General features: G+C 48.2%; 2 protein-coding genes across 10 annotated transcripts in view; one reads left to right on the top strand and one right to left on the bottom strand.

Annotated features, from left to right (window-relative positions):
- Positions 1-6470, bottom strand: part of LOC717098 (inositol hexakisphosphate and diphosphoinositol-pentakisphosphate kinase 1-like) — a 28975-nt gene extending 22505 nt beyond the window's left edge. The window contains 2 exon segments of the mRNA XM_077939271.1: positions 117-203; positions 6425-6470. Of these exon segments, the coding sequence (XP_077795397.1) occupies positions 117-202 (86 nt within the window). The 5' untranslated portion in view covers position 203; positions 6425-6470.
- A 3382-nt stretch (positions 6471-9852) lies between these two features.
- LOC114669858 (creatine kinase U-type, mitochondrial) lies at positions 9853-16265 on the top strand. 9 transcript variants are annotated; one of them, XM_077939291.1, is made up of 10 exons: positions 9853-10086; positions 11013-11272; positions 11872-12070; positions 12275-12370; positions 12754-12975; positions 13120-13205; positions 13325-13448; positions 15100-15234; positions 15684-15809; positions 16016-16265. In XM_077939291.1, exons 2-10 carry the CDS (start codon positions 11124-11126, stop codon positions 16130-16132), a joined length of 1254 nt encoding a protein of 417 aa, XP_077795417.1. In that variant the 5' UTR covers positions 9853-10086; positions 11013-11123; the 3' UTR covers positions 16133-16265. The 9 variants fall into 9 exon arrangements, with proteins under 9 accessions (XP_077795417.1, XP_077795420.1, XP_077795423.1 ...); XM_077939294.1 differs by having other exon boundaries at positions 9947-10086; positions 11088-11272; XM_077939297.1 differs by having other exon boundaries at positions 10006-10086; positions 12798-12975.
- Positions 16266-16357: the final 92 nt, after the last annotated feature.

Genomic DNA, 16357 nt, shown 5'->3' on the forward strand with positions numbered 1-16357 from the left:
GAAGAAATAATGAGAAGCTTCAGTGTGGGATAAGACAGTCAAAGCCTCTAGGAGTTGCGCCCCATACAGTCTTCCTCACAAAAACCTATTTGTGTAAATTAGGACACTCTTCCTACCTTGGGTGTTTCACTTCCATCTTCATCTTCTGCTTGGGAGTACGATCCCCATGACGAATAATTGCAATGACATGACGAAGTTCCATCCTAAGATCATAAATGTTATCAGAGCCTCTCCCACACCCCCATCCCACCTCCTGTCATCACATTACTTGACATGTCAAAAAATAGAGGGGCTGAGCAGGGCTCATGCCTGTCATCTCAGCACTTTGGGAGGCTGAGGTGGGAGGATCACTTAGACCCAGCAGAAACATAGGGTGAGCATAAGCAACATAGGGTCAGCCTGTCTATAAAAAAGTTAAAAGAAAAAAAATTATCCAGGCATGGTGGCATACGTCTGTGGTCCCAGCTATTTGGGAGGCTGAGGTGGGAGGATCACTTGAGCCCAGGAGGTAGAGGCTGCAGTGAACCATGCGTGCACCACTGCACTCCAGCCTGGGAGACAGAGCCAGACCCTGTCACAAAAAAAAAAAGAAAAAGAAAAAAGAAAAAGAATAGGAAACTGTGATTAGGAATATAAATGGAGGCTGGGCATAGGGGCTCACGCCTGTAATCCCAGCACACTGGAAGGCCGAGGCGGATGGATCACTTGAGCTCAGGAGTTCAGGATCAGCCTGGTCACATGGTGAAACCCTGTCTCTACTAAAAACACAAAAATTAGCCAGATGTGCTCACCTGAACCCAGGAGGTGGAGGTTGCTGTGGGCCGAGATCATGCCACTGCACTCCAGCCTGGGCAACACAGTGAGACTCTGTCTCAAAAAAAAAGGGCGGGGAATATAAGTGGAGTTAAGAAGACTGTGTATAAGAGGCCCAGGCTCCGTTAGTCAGATAGTGTGGGGTCAGGAAGTAACCAGTAGCCTGGCTGAAGGAGTCCCATGGGTCTTAAGTAATATTTATTGAGGGCACCCTACATTCTAAGTATTATATCAGAACATTAAGGCCAGGCACACTGGTTTACACCTATAATTCCAGCGTTTTGGGAGGCTGAGGAGGATGGATCACTTGAGTCCAGGAGTTCGAGACCAGCTTGGGCAACATGTCAAAACCCAGTTTCTACAAAAAAATACAAAAATTAGGCAGGCATGGTGGTGCATGCCTGTAGTCCCAGCTATTTGGGAGGCTGAGGCAAGAGGATCATTTGAGCCCGGGATGTGGACATTGCAATGAGCTGAGATCATGCCACTGCACTCCAGCCTGGGTGACAGAGTGAGACCCTCTCTCAAACCAAAAATAAAAAACATAATAAAACCCCCATGCTCTCTCTCTCCTTCATCTACTCCACCTTAAAAGACAGATGCCCAGTCAGATGCCATGGTTTATCCCTATAATTCCAGTATTTTGGGAGGCTGAGGTATGAGGATCACTTGAGCTCAGGAGTTTGAGACCAGCTAGAGCAACATAGCAAGACCCCATCTCTACAAAAAGAAATTTAAGGCTGCGCACAGGGGCTCATGCCTGTAATCCCAGCACTTTGGGAGGCTGAAACAGGATGACTGCTTGAGCCTCAGAGTTTGAGACCAGCCTGGGCAATACAGGGAGACGATGCCTTTACAAAAGCTTCTTCTTCTTTTTTTTTTTTATTGAGACAGAGTCTCGCTCTGTCGCCCAGGCTGGAGTGCAGTAGCGCCATCTCGGTTCACTGCAAGCTCCGACTCCTGGGTTCACGCCATTCTCCTGCCTCAGCCTCCTGAGTGGCTGGGACTACAGGCGCCCGCCACCATGTCCGGCTAATTTTTTTTTTTCTTTGTATTTTTAGTAGAGACGGGGTTTCACCGTGCTAGCCAGGATGGTCTCGATCTCCTGACCTCATGATCTGCCCGCCTCGGCCTCCCAAAGTGCTGGGATTACAGGCGTGAGCCACCGCACCCGGCCAACAAAAGCTTTTTCTTAAATTAGCCAGAGATGGTAGCATATTCCTGTGGTCCCAGCTACTTGGGCGGCTAACCTGGGAGGATTGTTTAAGCCCAAGAGGTCAGGACTACAGTGATCCGTGACTGTACCACTGCACTCCAGCCTGGGTGACAGAAGACTGAAAAAAAAAAAAAATTAGTTTTTTTTTTCTTGAGATGGAGTCTCGTTCTGTCACCCAGGCTGGAGTGCAGTGGCGCTACCTCAGCTCACTGCAACCTCCGCCTCCCGGGTTCAAGCAATTCTCCTGCCTTAGCTTCCCGAGCAGCTGGGATCACAGGCACACTCTACCATGCCCGGCCAATATTTTGCATTATTTTTCAGTAGAGACGGGGTTTCACCATGCTGGCCAGGCTGGTCTTGAACCCCAGACCTCATGAACTGCCCGCTTCGGCCTCCCAAAGTGCTGGGATTACAGGCATGAACTGCCATACCCGGCCAAAAAGTTTTTAAAAATTAGTAAGGCATAGTGAGTGGTACTTGCCAGTGGTCCCATCTACTCAATAGGCTGAGGTGGAAGGATTGTTTAAGCCCAAAAGGTCAAGGATGCAGTGAGCCGTGATCGTGCCACTGCACTCCAGCCTGGATGACAGAGTAAGACCCTGCCTCAAATAATAATAATAACAATAATAATAATAAAAGACAGATGCCCAAGTTCAGAAAATCTGTTCAGGCAAAGAAGTCTAGTACGGTTGTGAGGTTGAGGATACAGGCATCCATACAGCAGTCTCCAATCCATTCTCAAACTGAAATCTCAATGTTCTCTCTAGTGTCCCCTGGTACTATAGAAGCAGTGTTAGTCTAGGCCAAGGTCCCTCATACCAGGAGCAACAGTGGGAAAAAAAAAAAAAAATCCTGCCTAAAACTGCACAAGTAAGAATATCTTAAGACTTTAACTTGAGGGCCGGGTGCAGTGGCTCATGCCTATAATCCCAGCACTTTGGGAGGCCGAGGCGGGTGGATCACGAGGTCAGGAGATCGAGACCATCCTGGCTAACACGGCAAAACCCCGTCTCTACTAAAAATACAAAAAAAAAAAAAAATCGGCCGGGCGTGGTGATGGGCACCCATAGTCCCAGCTACTCGGGAGGCTGAGGCAGGAGAATGGCATGAACCTGGGAGGCAGAGAAAGCAGTGAGCCGAGATCCACCACTGCACTCCAGCCTGGTCAACAGAGCAAGACTCTGTCTCAAAAAAAAAAAAAAAAAAAGAGACTTTAACTTTGACTTGAACCAGCAGTTCCACTTCTGTGTACACACAAGTAATGTAGTGGTTCTCAACCAGCTGTGATTTTGCTGCACAGAGGACGTTTGGCAGGAGACATTTTTGGTTGTCACAATTGGAAAGGTACTATTGGTGTCTAGTGAGTAGATGCCAGGGATACCGCTGAACATTCTAAAATGCATAAGATAAGATATCTCCTCACAACCAAGAATTATCCAGCCTTAAATCTCAGTAGTGCTGAGGTGGAGAAACCCTGCTGTAGAGAAATTCTCCTACATAAGAAGACTTTTGTGAGGAAGTTCTTAACCTTCTTCATCTCTCTGTTGGTAATGAGAAAAACTGAAAACAGTTCAGAGGTTACAAGTAGAATCAATAAATATAATGTCTTATACAGAAATGACAGACTAATCACAATGTAAAAATAAAAGCTATATGTAATAAATGGACAGTTTCCAAATACAAACTGCAGAAATACACCTGCAGCACAATTCTATTTGTATAAATACAAATGTTACATATGGTTTATGACTGTATATATAATTAGCAGAAGTATAAAACAGGGACTGGAAAGAAAGACATCAAATTCATGATAGTGGTTACCTTTGAGGAGAAGGGAGAATGGAACTGAGGATTCAAATGGTACTTCATAACCTTATCTACAATGTTTATTTCAATTGTAAAAAAAGATCTGAAGCAAATACACAAAAGGTTAACATTTGTTCATATGAATTGTAAGGATATGAATATCTGTTATTATTTTCCAAAAATAAAAATTGAGTCACACATCAGCAATTTTCCATGGTCTCCAAAAGCTCTCAGAAACACTGACCAGTGACTCTAGTAAAAGCCACAAACTCCTTAAGTAAATGAACTTGTCTTAAGAAATGATATCTTATATATGTAATTAGTCTCATAGATTTTGAAAATAATCTTGAATTATTTTCTCTATCTTTATTTTAAACTCTTTCATTACAACTGGGGCTTGCAATTTTGACTAGAAAGTTCTAGCTGACTGCCGGGCACGGTGGCTCATGCCCATAATCTCAGCACTTTGGGAGGCCAAGGCAGGCAGATCACTTGAGGTCAGGAGTTCAATAACAGTCTGGCCATCGTGGTGAAACCCCGTCTCTACTAAAAATACAAAAAATTAGCCTGGTGGGGTGGCGCGCACCTGTAATCCCAACAACTCAGGAGGCTGAAGCTGGAGAGTCATTTGAACCCAGGAGGCGGCGGTTGCAGTGAGCTGAGATCATGCCACTGCACTCCAGCCTGGGTGACAAGAGTTAAAATCCTGTCTCAAACGAACAAAAAAAAAAAAGTTCTAGCGGACCTTTATATAGACCTCGAACTCTCGATCTTTCCAGTCTTCATCATCTGCTGTCTTTACTTCTCAACTGCCACGGGGGTGCGACATTCCCCTTAGACTTAATATTTCTAGTTGTGTACTGTATGTCATACACACACTCTTCTCCCTGATAAAAAGGCTATTTTTTAAATTCCTTTTCAGTGACCTGACCCAATTTCCCTGACTTGGGACATTCCCAAGGTCCCTGTATAGTTTGAGCAATTAGAATTTTCCTGCATTCTTCATCCTCGCTCTGAAGCAGGGACTTTCTCTCAAGTCTAAGATTCCTAACCCTTTGCCCTTTCTTCCATTGAGTCCTTCCTCGTTTTCTACCGAATGTACAGTCATGGTCTTGAAATTCTATTGCAACTACATAACGAGGCATGGTAAGTAATAGAACAGGGAAGAGCCTGTTTAAAAATAAGTGGCTGAAGAGAGACGAAAGGTCTAAATTCCCAGTTAACAAAGCAAAAATAGAAACCTGACAGAAATAGCTATGAAATAAGCCAGGATTTATTTAGATGCACCTCTGGGAGAAGCTAGACTTTAATGTGGTGTTCCCAGAGCCGCTTCCCTGTTTTCCATGCTCTTCTCCCCATCCGCCTCTCTCCCAAACTGTGTTGCAAAAGAAAAAACTTCACACTCCACACTGGGCTAAAGAGCAGTCTTAGGCCAACAGGAATCAACGTGAATAGACGGAAAGAAGCAAGGAGATAGGCGAGTAAGGTAAGGAGGGAGGGGCAGGCAGGCAATCTTCTCAGGAACATCTATGTTAAATCAGATCTGGAGAAGGGGTAGAAGGGAGGGTACACGGTATAACTTCTTTATCCCTTTGACTTTAGGGCTGCTTGCATATATTTAATTTCCTAAATCACTATGCACTTGATGGTGGACTCCATTGGTAGTGAAGAGGAAATATCAATACAAATTCCAGGCAGGAATACTTCCAACACAGAAAAACTCCTCAGGCCACCAACACTATTTTCTGCCCACCTTGAACAGTGGACACCTCACTTCCTTCTTAATGCAATTTTTAATTCTTCAGACACACTCCTCCTTCCGACTCTGATCAACTGTGCTCCTCTCCCTGTTCTCAGTATCAGCTGCTTCGTTCCATCTTCTTTTCCCAACTTGCTACGACTCTTGCCCCAATACTGACTGCAGCCTCCCCATCCCGTCCCGCATCATTGGTCAACTAATTCCGTTAATCCAACTAATCCTCTCACTCACTGATTCCCCAGTATTAAACTCCTTCACCCCCTCGCACGAGTCACCATACTGGGTAACATCTTTATATTGACCCCCAGGGACCCCCCACAAAGACGGCCTGCCATCCATTCTTTCCTCACACCACCCCTCTCTCGAGGCTGTCTTCTCTCCGTCGCAACCCATTCCTCAAGCTACCCCCCTTCCCCTGGACTCCAGCCCCACCCCTCCTGGCGCAGATCCCTTCCACCTTGATCCTCTCCCTTGTACGACTCCGCTCCTCCATCCTCCCGCAGGACCCCCTCTTCCTCACGCAGACCCCCACATACCCATCCACCTCCTCTCCCGCCGACCCTCTCCTCGGTACTCTCCCCGCACAGCTCCGGGTCACGAATACCGCCCTCCCATCTCGACTCCACTAGCCTTTGCCCGCCCCCGCCTTGGCCGCCCCACTCTCCCTACGCTGACACTAAGGCCCCTCCGCTGGGCCTCCTCCCAAAGCGGAGCCCACCCAGAACGAACCGCTGCTCCGGGAATCCACCAAGCCCACTCTACCGCGCCCACCCACTCCGATACCGCCCCCAGCCCCAGCCACTCCCCCACCGCCCCCGGCCCTCACTCACCCGCCTCCCTCCGCTCGTGCAGCCGAACCTGCCGGCAGCGACACCTGACAGCGGCCCAATCAAAGCGCGACTTCTTTGCAGTGCCACCAATTAGCGAAGGGCGCGCACCGGCAACAGAGTCAGGCTGCGTTGGCCGGCGCTTCTGCGCGGAGGAGCGTGACCCCTGGTGGCTCCGGGAGGGAATGCAACTTAATGCTCCCTTCCTTTGATTTCTTACTGCGTCGCCAAAGTCCAGATGCGTGGTCTAGACAGGGACGTTCCATGAGACGACGGGGTGGGTGGGTGGGAAGCCTGATGCTGAGAAAGAGGAAGAGGCAGAGTTTGTGCCATTGCTGCTCCTTCAGAGCAAAACCAGGTCTTCCAAAGGCGGGTCGCGGTGGCTCACGCCTGTAATCCCAGCACTTTGGGAGGCCGAGGCGGGCGGATCCAGAGGTCAGGACATCGAGACCATCCTGGCTAACACGGTGAAACCCTGTCTCTACTAAAAATACAAAAAATTAGCCGGGCGTAGTGGCGGGCGCCTGTAGTCCCAGCTACTCGGGAGGCTGAGGCAGGAGAATGAGGTGAACCCGGCAGGCGGAGCTTGCAGTGAGCCGAGATCGCGCCACTGCACTCCAGCCTGGGCGACAGAGGGACACTCCGTCTCAAAACAAACAAACAAACAAACAAAACCGGGTCTTCCGTTTGTCTTATGAGACAAAACAGGGTCTCATATATGTACAGATCCAATAAATAAAGGTTGAAAATATTAACAGATGTAAAGAGGAGTGACAGGGAGACTGGAGACAAAAAGAGACAAGGAGAGAAGCAGACAAGAAAGTTAAGAGAAGGAACAGAGAGATATTTACAGAGGAGGCAAGAAAATGGATGGACCTGGAATTCTAGACAAATTGATTCCTATCTCCACAGCCTGCTTTTTCTCTACGCTCCAGACAAAGCTGGATTTGAATCCTGGCCTTACCTTTAATATCTGTGCAGCCTTGAGTGACTCACTTAACTTATCTGAGCCTTTATTTTTCTCATCCATAAAACTGGGATTAAAAACCTATGGCCAGGCTCGGCGGCTCACGCCTGTAATCCCAACACTTTGGGAGGCCGAGTCATGCGAATCACGAGGTCAGAAGGGTGAGACCATCCTGGCCAACGTGGTGAAACCCCGTCTCTACTAAAAATGCAGAAATTAGCTGGATGTAGTGGTGTGCACCTGTAATCCCAGCTACTCGGGAGGCTGAGGTAGGAGAATTATTTAAACCCAGAGGTGGAGATTGCAGTGAGCCGAAATAGCGCCAGTGCACCTCAGCCTGGCGAGAAAGCCAGACTCCGTCTCAAACAACAACAACAACAACAACAACAACAAAACTAATTAAGGCCTGTCGTGGTGACTCATACCTATAATGCCAGCACGTTGGAAGGCCGAGGCGGCAGATTGGTGGAGTGCAAGGAGTTCAAGACCAGCCTGGGCAACATGATGAAACCCTGTCTCTACAAGAAATACAAAAGCTAGCCAGGCATTGTGGCCTATGCCTGTGGTCACAGCTACTTATGAGGCTGAGGCAGGAGGATCACTTGAGCCTGGGAGATGGAGTTTGCAGGGAGCAAAGATCACCTCACTACATTCCAACCTGGGTGACAGAGCGAGACCCTGTCTCAATAAACAACAACAAAACACCTCACTTAAAGGGTACTGATAATATGGAAGCATTTTGTATTGTATATGTTATTGTTCTTATTATCTTTGCATCTGCACTTGGGTTTCCCTGGTCAAGACAGTTGTTCCCTCTTTCTTCTCTGCAACATTAGAGGTCTTGCCACTTTTCCAGTTGTGCCACATTGTACTGACCCCACAAGGCCTCCTGAATGGACATAGAAATGATTCTAAGGGCTGCAATAGATTATTCTAAGAGGAATAGATGCCTCACTAGTTCATGCCCAGGCTCATACCTCCTCCACCACTCTAGCCCTTCAAACTAGCTATTACAGCATCTTCCAGGTAGTTAACTTCCGTTACTGTCCCCCTGAAAATGTAGACTCTGTCCCTAGTAATCATTGGAACAATCCATTTCAACTCAATGAAATAATACATATAAAAGTTCCTTGTAATTGTAAAGTGCTTTAAAAATATTAAATACTATTTACAATAATAATTCTTATTAAATAAATAAAATACCATATATCAATACCATATATTGATTACTTCCATATGCTGTAAAATAACTTTTTAAATGAGCATTAATATATGATGTGCCTGTCAAAGGCACATGAGGGATAAGAAAAGTGCACAAGTGGCTGGGCGTGGTGGCTTACGCCTGTAATCTCTGCACTTTGGGAGGCTGAGGCAGGCAGATCATGAGGTCAGGAGATCGAAACCATCCTGCTAACACAGTGAAACCCCGTCTCTACTAAAAATACAAAAAAAAAAAAAAAAAAAATTAGCCGGACGTGGTGGCAGGTGACTGTAGTCCTAGCTACTCGGGAGGCTGAGGCAGGAGAATGGTGTGAACCTGGGAGGCAGAGATTGCAGTAAGCAGACATCACGCCACTGCACTCCATCCTGGGTGACAGAGCAGGATACTGTCTCAAAAAAAAAAAAAGAAAAGAAAAGAAAAGTGCACAAGTACATGTGTTTTCTCAGTGGAATTATTGTTCACATTTGGGAAGCTACTCTCTAAACTTGGGTAATTTCTCTACTCCTCTGGCTGTCTTATTTCTCCTTCTGTAATTATCTCTTCCCACTCCCTATTCCTTAATCTTAGTAACCACCCTCTCAATCAAATAGCTACCCTATGGCTCTGGAAGATTATCTCCCTATTAATCTGGATAAATACACGCTATTCTAAGAAGTTATATTTATTTACTCATGGCTACTTTTTAACCTAGGTAAAGAGACCCCACAACACAGGTAACATTTTCCACACTGCAGCTGCATAATTCTGTTCTCTAACAATTGATGTCTTACCAGGAGAAGAAGGAATGGACCCAAAGGAGAGGTGGATACTTCTAAGAATACCCACAAATGAAGAAGGTGGAAAAAAAGAACACAAGGAAGGCCTAAGGGGAATGAAGGGAATGAGAGTAGTATGGGGGAGTTCTTGATGTAAAGGGAATTCTCTTTCCCAAATACTCTCTCTTAAGATTTCTGAGTATCTTACTGTCTTGCGGGTACAACAGGATAGCAGAGGTAAGGGACTAATGCCACAGTGCCACTCCACCTTAACTGACCGTCTACGCTGAAGCCCCTCATCTCTATTTCAACTCTAGCATTCATTCTCCTTGCTACCAGGACAAAGGTCAAGTCATACCTGGAGCTAGGAAACAAAGCCCTCTCAAGTCTGAATATGAGTTTTATGAGGAGAGAGGGCAGAAGAGGGGATCACGAGGAAGGCAGAGATGCCCTGACGACCTCATGCCCTGGTACACCACTTGCCTCTGGATTAAACAGCATTAGGGAGCCAAGAAAGGAAACACATGTGGTGTCTGGAGACCTGTGCCTGCCTGTCCCAGTCCCACACCCAGTCATCTCACCACACCCTTCACCACCTGACTTTACGTTGTCCTCCAGCCCAGGAACTAGGAACTACGGAGAGAGAAGCCAAGGGAGAGGAGGAAGAGGAAACTAAGGATTCCCTGCTCAACCCCAGCCCCACACCCAGCACCACCAACAGGTGAGCAAGCTTGCCGAGGAAACGCAGAGGGCATCCTGTGAGCAGGAAACACGTCTGAGTCTGGAAAAGACGCAGAGAAGTAAAAGATCAAAGGCGAGGTAGGGGGCGGGGAGGAAAGTGGGAGAGACAAAAGGAAAACAAAAAGTGGGGGATCATGAGAAGTAGAGGCAGGAAATAACAGGGCTTCAGACATGGGTGTAGAGTGGAGGTGGAGGACACAGCACAGATGGCATAAGAATTAATATTTCCCTGGCTCCTCCCAGGGACTCCTTTCTCAGCCTTGTAAGGAGTGCACAGAGGTGGCAAGGAAGCACCTTGCTCCTCTTCCTGGTTCTAAGGAAAAGGTGACCTTGAGCCAATGGGTGTCTTTCCCAGTGCCTGCCTCTAACCCTGTGCTTTCTCCATATCCTCCTCTGGTATCTGTGTTTATTCCGCGGTTTCCCCGCGGCTGCCCCCGGGAGAAGGGAGAGGTGGCTGGGGCAGGCCGAAAGCAGAGGATAGGTTGGGCAATGTCACCCTTCCACACCTACAGGGTAGATGGATCGGGTTTCGGTTTAAACCGAGGGGTTTGGGGGAAGGGTGTTGGGGTTTAGCTAGTCCACGCGGGTGCTGTCCTCCACTTGGTGCTGAAATCTGGGCCGCCACATCCCGGGGGCGGGTGGGGGCTACATCCCCGGCTTTAGACGCGCGAGTCTCAGGTCCCGCTAATTACCTGGCGGGTGCTGCCCACCTCTGCCCCCGCGCACCTAGCGCGGTGGCAGGGGGGAAGGCGGGGCCTCGGGGAGCCCCACCCCTGGAGACTGCGGCTGGGGCCTCCCCCTCCTCCGCCAGCCTGCCACTAGCTCATTGCGCCTCTCCTGCAGTCTGGTTGGCACCGGCTCCCATTCCGGCTCCAGCCTCCAATCCGACCCCCATTTCGGCTGCAGCCTCGGACCTAGCTCCGGCCCTCAGTCTATCGGGTTGCATCCTCCCTCCCTGTTCCGGATCCTATCTTGCGCCAGCGCCTACTCCAGGATCCCGTAGCCAGACCTCAAGCCATGGCTGGTCCCTTCTCCCGTCTGCTGTCCGCCCGCCCGGGAATCAGGCTCCTGGCTTTGGCCGGAGCGGGTTCTCTAGCCGCTGGGTTTCTGCTGCGACCGGAACCTGTACGAGCGGCCAGTGAACGACGGAGGCTGTATCCCCCGAGGTAACAGTGCCTGAGGCGCGGGAGGAGGCGGGGGCAGGTGGTGATTGAAGGTGCGGGTAGAAATGAGAATCCGAGCAACAGAAAAGGGCTATAATCACGAAGGCCCTGGAGCTGGAGGGCTGTACAGTCTGCAGACCTCAGCGGGGTGGGGGTGGGGGCCAAAACCATAAAGCAAGAACATTTCTGGGGACCTGCCAAGACCACCTCTGGCCCTGCGAGTTCCAGCTGCACTCGCTGCCCAAATCCCTAATTATAAAGCCTGGAACTATCTTTTTCACTCCCCTCCATCTCCTTCCCTCATTTCCTCAATTCCTGTCCTTAAGGCTTTTCCCCTCCTCCATCCCTAGTGTTGTGTCATGGGAGGAAAGAACTGAGCAGATCTGGAGAAACTGAGTTGGCCAGCCAGAGGCAACTAGAACTACTAGAAAAGCATAGACTCTGAAAGTCCCTAAAGAGATTACCAAGGTTTAGCCTCTTTCTAATTCCCCCTCCTCCCACGGAGCAAAGCCAGACATGGCCAACTGGACAGCTCCCAGGTAACTGCATTAGGTCTAGGGTCTGTGCCCTCCCTCCATGGTCACTGGGTACCCCCTCCCCAGCGCTGAGTACCCAGACCTCCGAAAGCACAACAACTGCATGGCCAGTCACCTGACCCCAGCAGTCTATGCACGGCTCTGCGACAAGACCACACCCACTGGTTGGACATTAGATCAGTGTATCCAGACTGGCGTGGACAACCCTGGCCACCCCTTCATCAAGACTGTGGGCATGGTGGCTGGAGATGAGGAGACCTATGAGGTAGGGGGTCCCCAGAGTCTCCCTGATGATCCAACTCATCTTCCCAGTCATCCCAGCTCCTTCCCCCTAAAGACCTCTCACTTTCCCCCAAGACTCTGAGCCCCCCCATTCTTAAGTGTTCTGACCCAGTGAAATCAATGCACAGTTGAAGTCTGGGGAAGGATCCCCTCTCCTTAACTATCTCTCCCTCTTAACTCCCCTTAGGTATTTGCTGACCTGTTTGACCCTGTGATCCAAGAGCGACACAATGGATATGACCCCCGGACAATGAAGCACACCACGGATCTGGATGCCAGTAAAGTGAGTTCAAATATCCCACTTCTGATTTGCATTGCTTGTGTACAACACTGTATCTCCCATCCCTTCACCTTATTTCCTGACTCATGGTCATTACACTGCTGAGCTTTTAATCTTAATGTAAGGAAAGAATCATATCTTAAGGGGCAGCATATATGGAGATGAAAGGATAGATAAGAATGACTATGGCCCGAGGTGGGCGGTTTGGGGAAGGGTCTGCAATGCCCCCTTCAATTGGAGTGCTTTCCCAACGGGCCTCTTCTTCCAATGCACGCAAGTAGAATGCACAAAGAGTCCTCTAATGCCTAAGGAAGATCTCTCCTTTCCCAGGGGCCCTCAGTTCCCACCGTGTTTCTGTGACTTATATTCATTTCCCTTATTCCCAGATCCGTTCTGGCTACTTTGATGAGAGGTATGTATTGTCCTCTAGAGTCAGAACTGGCCGAAGCATCCGAGGACTCAGTCTGCCTCCAGCTTGCACTCGAGCAGAGCGACGGGAGGTGGAACGTGTTGTGGTGGATGCACTGAGTGGCCTGAAGGGTGACCTGGCTGGACGTTACTATAGGCTCAGTGAGATGACAGAGGCTGAACAGCAGCAGCTGATTGATGTGAGGGTCTTAAGAGGGCGCTGGTTGGTGGGAGCAGATGGAAAAAAGAGCCAGAGGGAAGGCTGGGCCAGATGAGACATGGGCTCTGAGAGGCCCAGGGGCCACCATGAAGATTCTTAACCCAAGTCCCGTTACTCTTCCCAGGACCACTTTCTGTTTGATAAGCCTGTGTCCCCATTGCTGACTGCAGCAGGAATGGCTCGAGACTGGCCAGATGCTCGTGGAATTTGGTATGAGGCTGCTCCTTACCTCTTTTGTCTTCATGCCCTCATAAATGCTTTTTTTTTTTCCCTCTATGTCTCCCAATTCTTGCCTTGCCTCTTGAACACTGTCCCTCTCCTGCCCTCAGGCACAACAATGAGAAGAGCTTCCTGATCTGGGTGAATGAGGAGGATCATACACGGGTCATCTCCATGGAGAAGGGTGGCAACATGAAGAGAGTGTTTGAAAGATTCTGCCGAGGCCTCAAAGAGGTTGGAAAAGATTGTGTAGGGGAACTAGGTGGGAGGACATAAGGAAAACCAAAGAGTAGCATAAATAGATTATGTAATTTATCAACCCACCCAGGACATGTCTAACAGTAAAAAGGACTATCTAGGACTCACTCTAGGAATAAAGGTATAAACCAGCTGGGACCATACTGGGAAAACCAGGACATGTGGTCACCCTAAGATTAGGAAAAGAAAGAGTGTCAGGAACCTTAGGAAGTGAATAAGGCAGTTGCCAGATAATGCAAGAAAGGAATAATTGAGATGTCAGGTCAGTGCCTGGGATGTATGCGGTGGAATGGTGAGGTGTGCAGATAAGGAAAACATTTGAGCTTAGACTGATGTTGGCAGGGAGAGGTTGCTGCGTTCACGACTTTAATATAACCATCCAGGTCTGAGCCAATGTAGGCCTAGACTCCGGGTTCTATCATTCTTGTTAAAGTATCAGGTCGAGGCTTTAAGTTGAGAGTTGGGAGAGAGACTGGGGAAGGTGGAGGATAGAATGGTTCGAGTTCTAGAATATGTGGCTCTATATGAGAGGTTGAACTGAATCATCAATCCTACATAGACTGGGTCTCCATATTCAAGTCTACATTAGAAATCCCCATAAACTCAATTCAATTCTTACTGTATGTTCTCAAACATACAGTTCTATTTTAGGTTTCCAAAGAAAAAGGGCTCCTCTTTTAGATTCTGAGAAGTTTCTACTATTTTAGGCAAGTAATAGATAACATATTCTGACTATGAGTGGGTCGGGAAGTACCTTTAAAATATATGCCTCAGTTTCCTCGTCTATAAATTGGGATAATGAGATTTTCTACATTTTAGGTTGTTGTGGGGATTAAATGAAATACAGATAAAGTACTTAGTCCAAAGTAAGTGCTTAGTAAGTGTTAAACTGTTAGCTGCATTATTATTCTAGATGGAAGGGTTTCCCCCATGTTCAGCATGTAAGATATGCCCTATGCCATGGTTCTTTCTGAACTATAAACAGGATCCTTTTACTCACGTTGGGTAGTGGTCTTTGTGACCGTCACTCTGGTAGATCCCTTGTCTCTTCAACTCTAATAATCATCTTCATGACTACGTGGTTAAGTGAAGCAAAACGCCTTCCCCCTGCCCCTATTCCTATGAATCTGGCTTTTCTGCTCTGTTTTCATCTTTCTCTGCATTGACACAGGTGCTCCATTCACAGCTAACAGAACGTTATCTTACCTCTTCCTGGCAAAGCTTACACCTTCATCTTCTGTCTGAAAGGACCCTTCCAAGCTCTAGGCTCATTAGCAAAGCAAAGATAATTGATGCATGCAGAACTCATTGAATAATCAGTCCTCTCTCAGTTCAGTTTACCACCTCTGTTCATTTCCCTAGATCATCCCTAATACACCACTCCTTCGAGTTTTCTTCTTTCACATATTATTTCACAATCTCATTATTATGCACATCATAATTCTGCATCATGCATGCATGAAAACAATAACAAGCCATTTTCATTAAAAAAGACCAGTGTCATCCATTCACAGCCAAGTTTCTGTTCTAGACATATTTCTAGTGTTCTTGTGTGTCTAGCTAAGGGAGGGTCCAGGGTTAATGAAATATCCCTGATTTTTCATTAACAAAACCTTTGTGGACTCAGGTGGAGCGACTTATCCAAGAACGTGGCTGGGAGTTCATGTGGAATGAGCGTTTGGGATACATCTTGACCTGTCCATCTAACCTGGGCACTGGACTTCGGGCAGGAGTGCACATCAAACTGCCCCTGCTAAGCAAAGTAAAGGAGTTGTGGGGTTACAGAGGGGTGTGAGTAAGGAAGGGTGAGTTGTGGATGGGGAGGGAGTGGACCCTTTGGAAAGGAGCCAAACATGTTGTAGCTAAAGGGTCAGGGGACAGGCCAGGCACAGCGGCTCATGCCTGTAATCCCAGCACTCGGGAGGCCAAGGCGGGCTGATTACCTGAGCCCAGGAGTTCAAGACCAGCCTGGGCAACCTGTGGAAACCCCATCTCTACTACAAATGCAAAAGTTAGCTGGGTGTAGTGGAGGCTGAGGTGAGAGGATCACTTAAGCCTGTGATCACTCCAGCCTGGGTGACAGAGAGAGATCCTGTCTGGGGAAAAAAAAAAAAGTCAGGAAACAGAGCTCTGAGCAGGTTCAGGGCTCTTTCAGGTAGGACTAGTCTCTGCCTCTATCGACCGTGCTCCCAATCCCTATCTCCTCTCTAGGATAGCCGCTTCCCAAAGATCCTGGAGAACCTAAGGCTCCAAAAGCGTGGTACTGGAGGAGTGGACACTGCTGCCACAGGCGGTGTCTTTGATATTTCTAATTTGGACCGACTAGGCAAATCAGAGGTGAGATCCTAAGGGATTAGGGTGAGGAGAGCTATAGGTCTGTGGGGGCTGAAATATGGCAGTGAGTGAGCCTCCGGGATGTAACATAATCTGAAATGAAATTCAGGTCAAGTGGGGAGGCAACTGGAAATCAGCAGGCAAGTCAGTCAGTGCTAAAGAAAAGCTCAGATTGCAGGAAGCAGAGATCAAAGATTAGTGTCCTTCAGGTGGAGCTTGTGCAGCTGGTCATCGATGGAGTAAACTATTTGATTGATTGTGAACGGCGTCTGGAGAGAGGCCAGGATATCCGCATCCCCACACCTGTCATCCACACCAAGCATTAACTCCCCACCACCAACTGATGTCTCAAGATTCCCAGGAGTTCTGCTCATTCTAATGATGGCCCATTCTACTTGCTCTGGACCTGCCCCCGCATCCCCTGCCTCCATCCTAGTAAAGACTCCTTGCTATGCTGCAGCTGTCTATGTTATTTCTAATGGTGGGGTGAGGAGGGGAGCAGGCTTCAGGAAATGAAAAGAGGCAGTGGGATTATTTATGATGGAAAGAGA

Source organism: Macaca mulatta, chromosome 7, assembly GCF_049350105.2.
Source record: "Macaca mulatta isolate MMU2019108-1 chromosome 7, T2T-MMU8v2.0, whole genome shotgun sequence".
Lineage (NCBI taxonomy): Eukaryota > Metazoa > Chordata > Mammalia > Primates > Cercopithecidae > Macaca > Macaca mulatta.

What these genes read in the sequence shown, in the direction of transcription:
- LOC114669858 (XM_077939291.1), top strand. Translation starts at nt 11,124, where the DNA reads ATGGCTGGTCCCTTCTCCCGTCTGCTGTCCGCCCGCCCGGGAATCAGG. An exon ending in GAGATGAGGAGACCTATGAG is followed by an intron (nt 12,071 to 12,274) that starts GTAGGGGGTCCC and finishes AACTCCCCTTAG; the next exon opens with GTATTTGCTGACCTGTTTGA. An exon ending in ACCGACTAGGCAAATCAGAG is followed by an intron (nt 15,810 to 16,015) that starts GTGAGATCCTAA and finishes AGTGTCCTTCAG; the next exon opens with GTGGAGCTTGTGCAGCTGGT.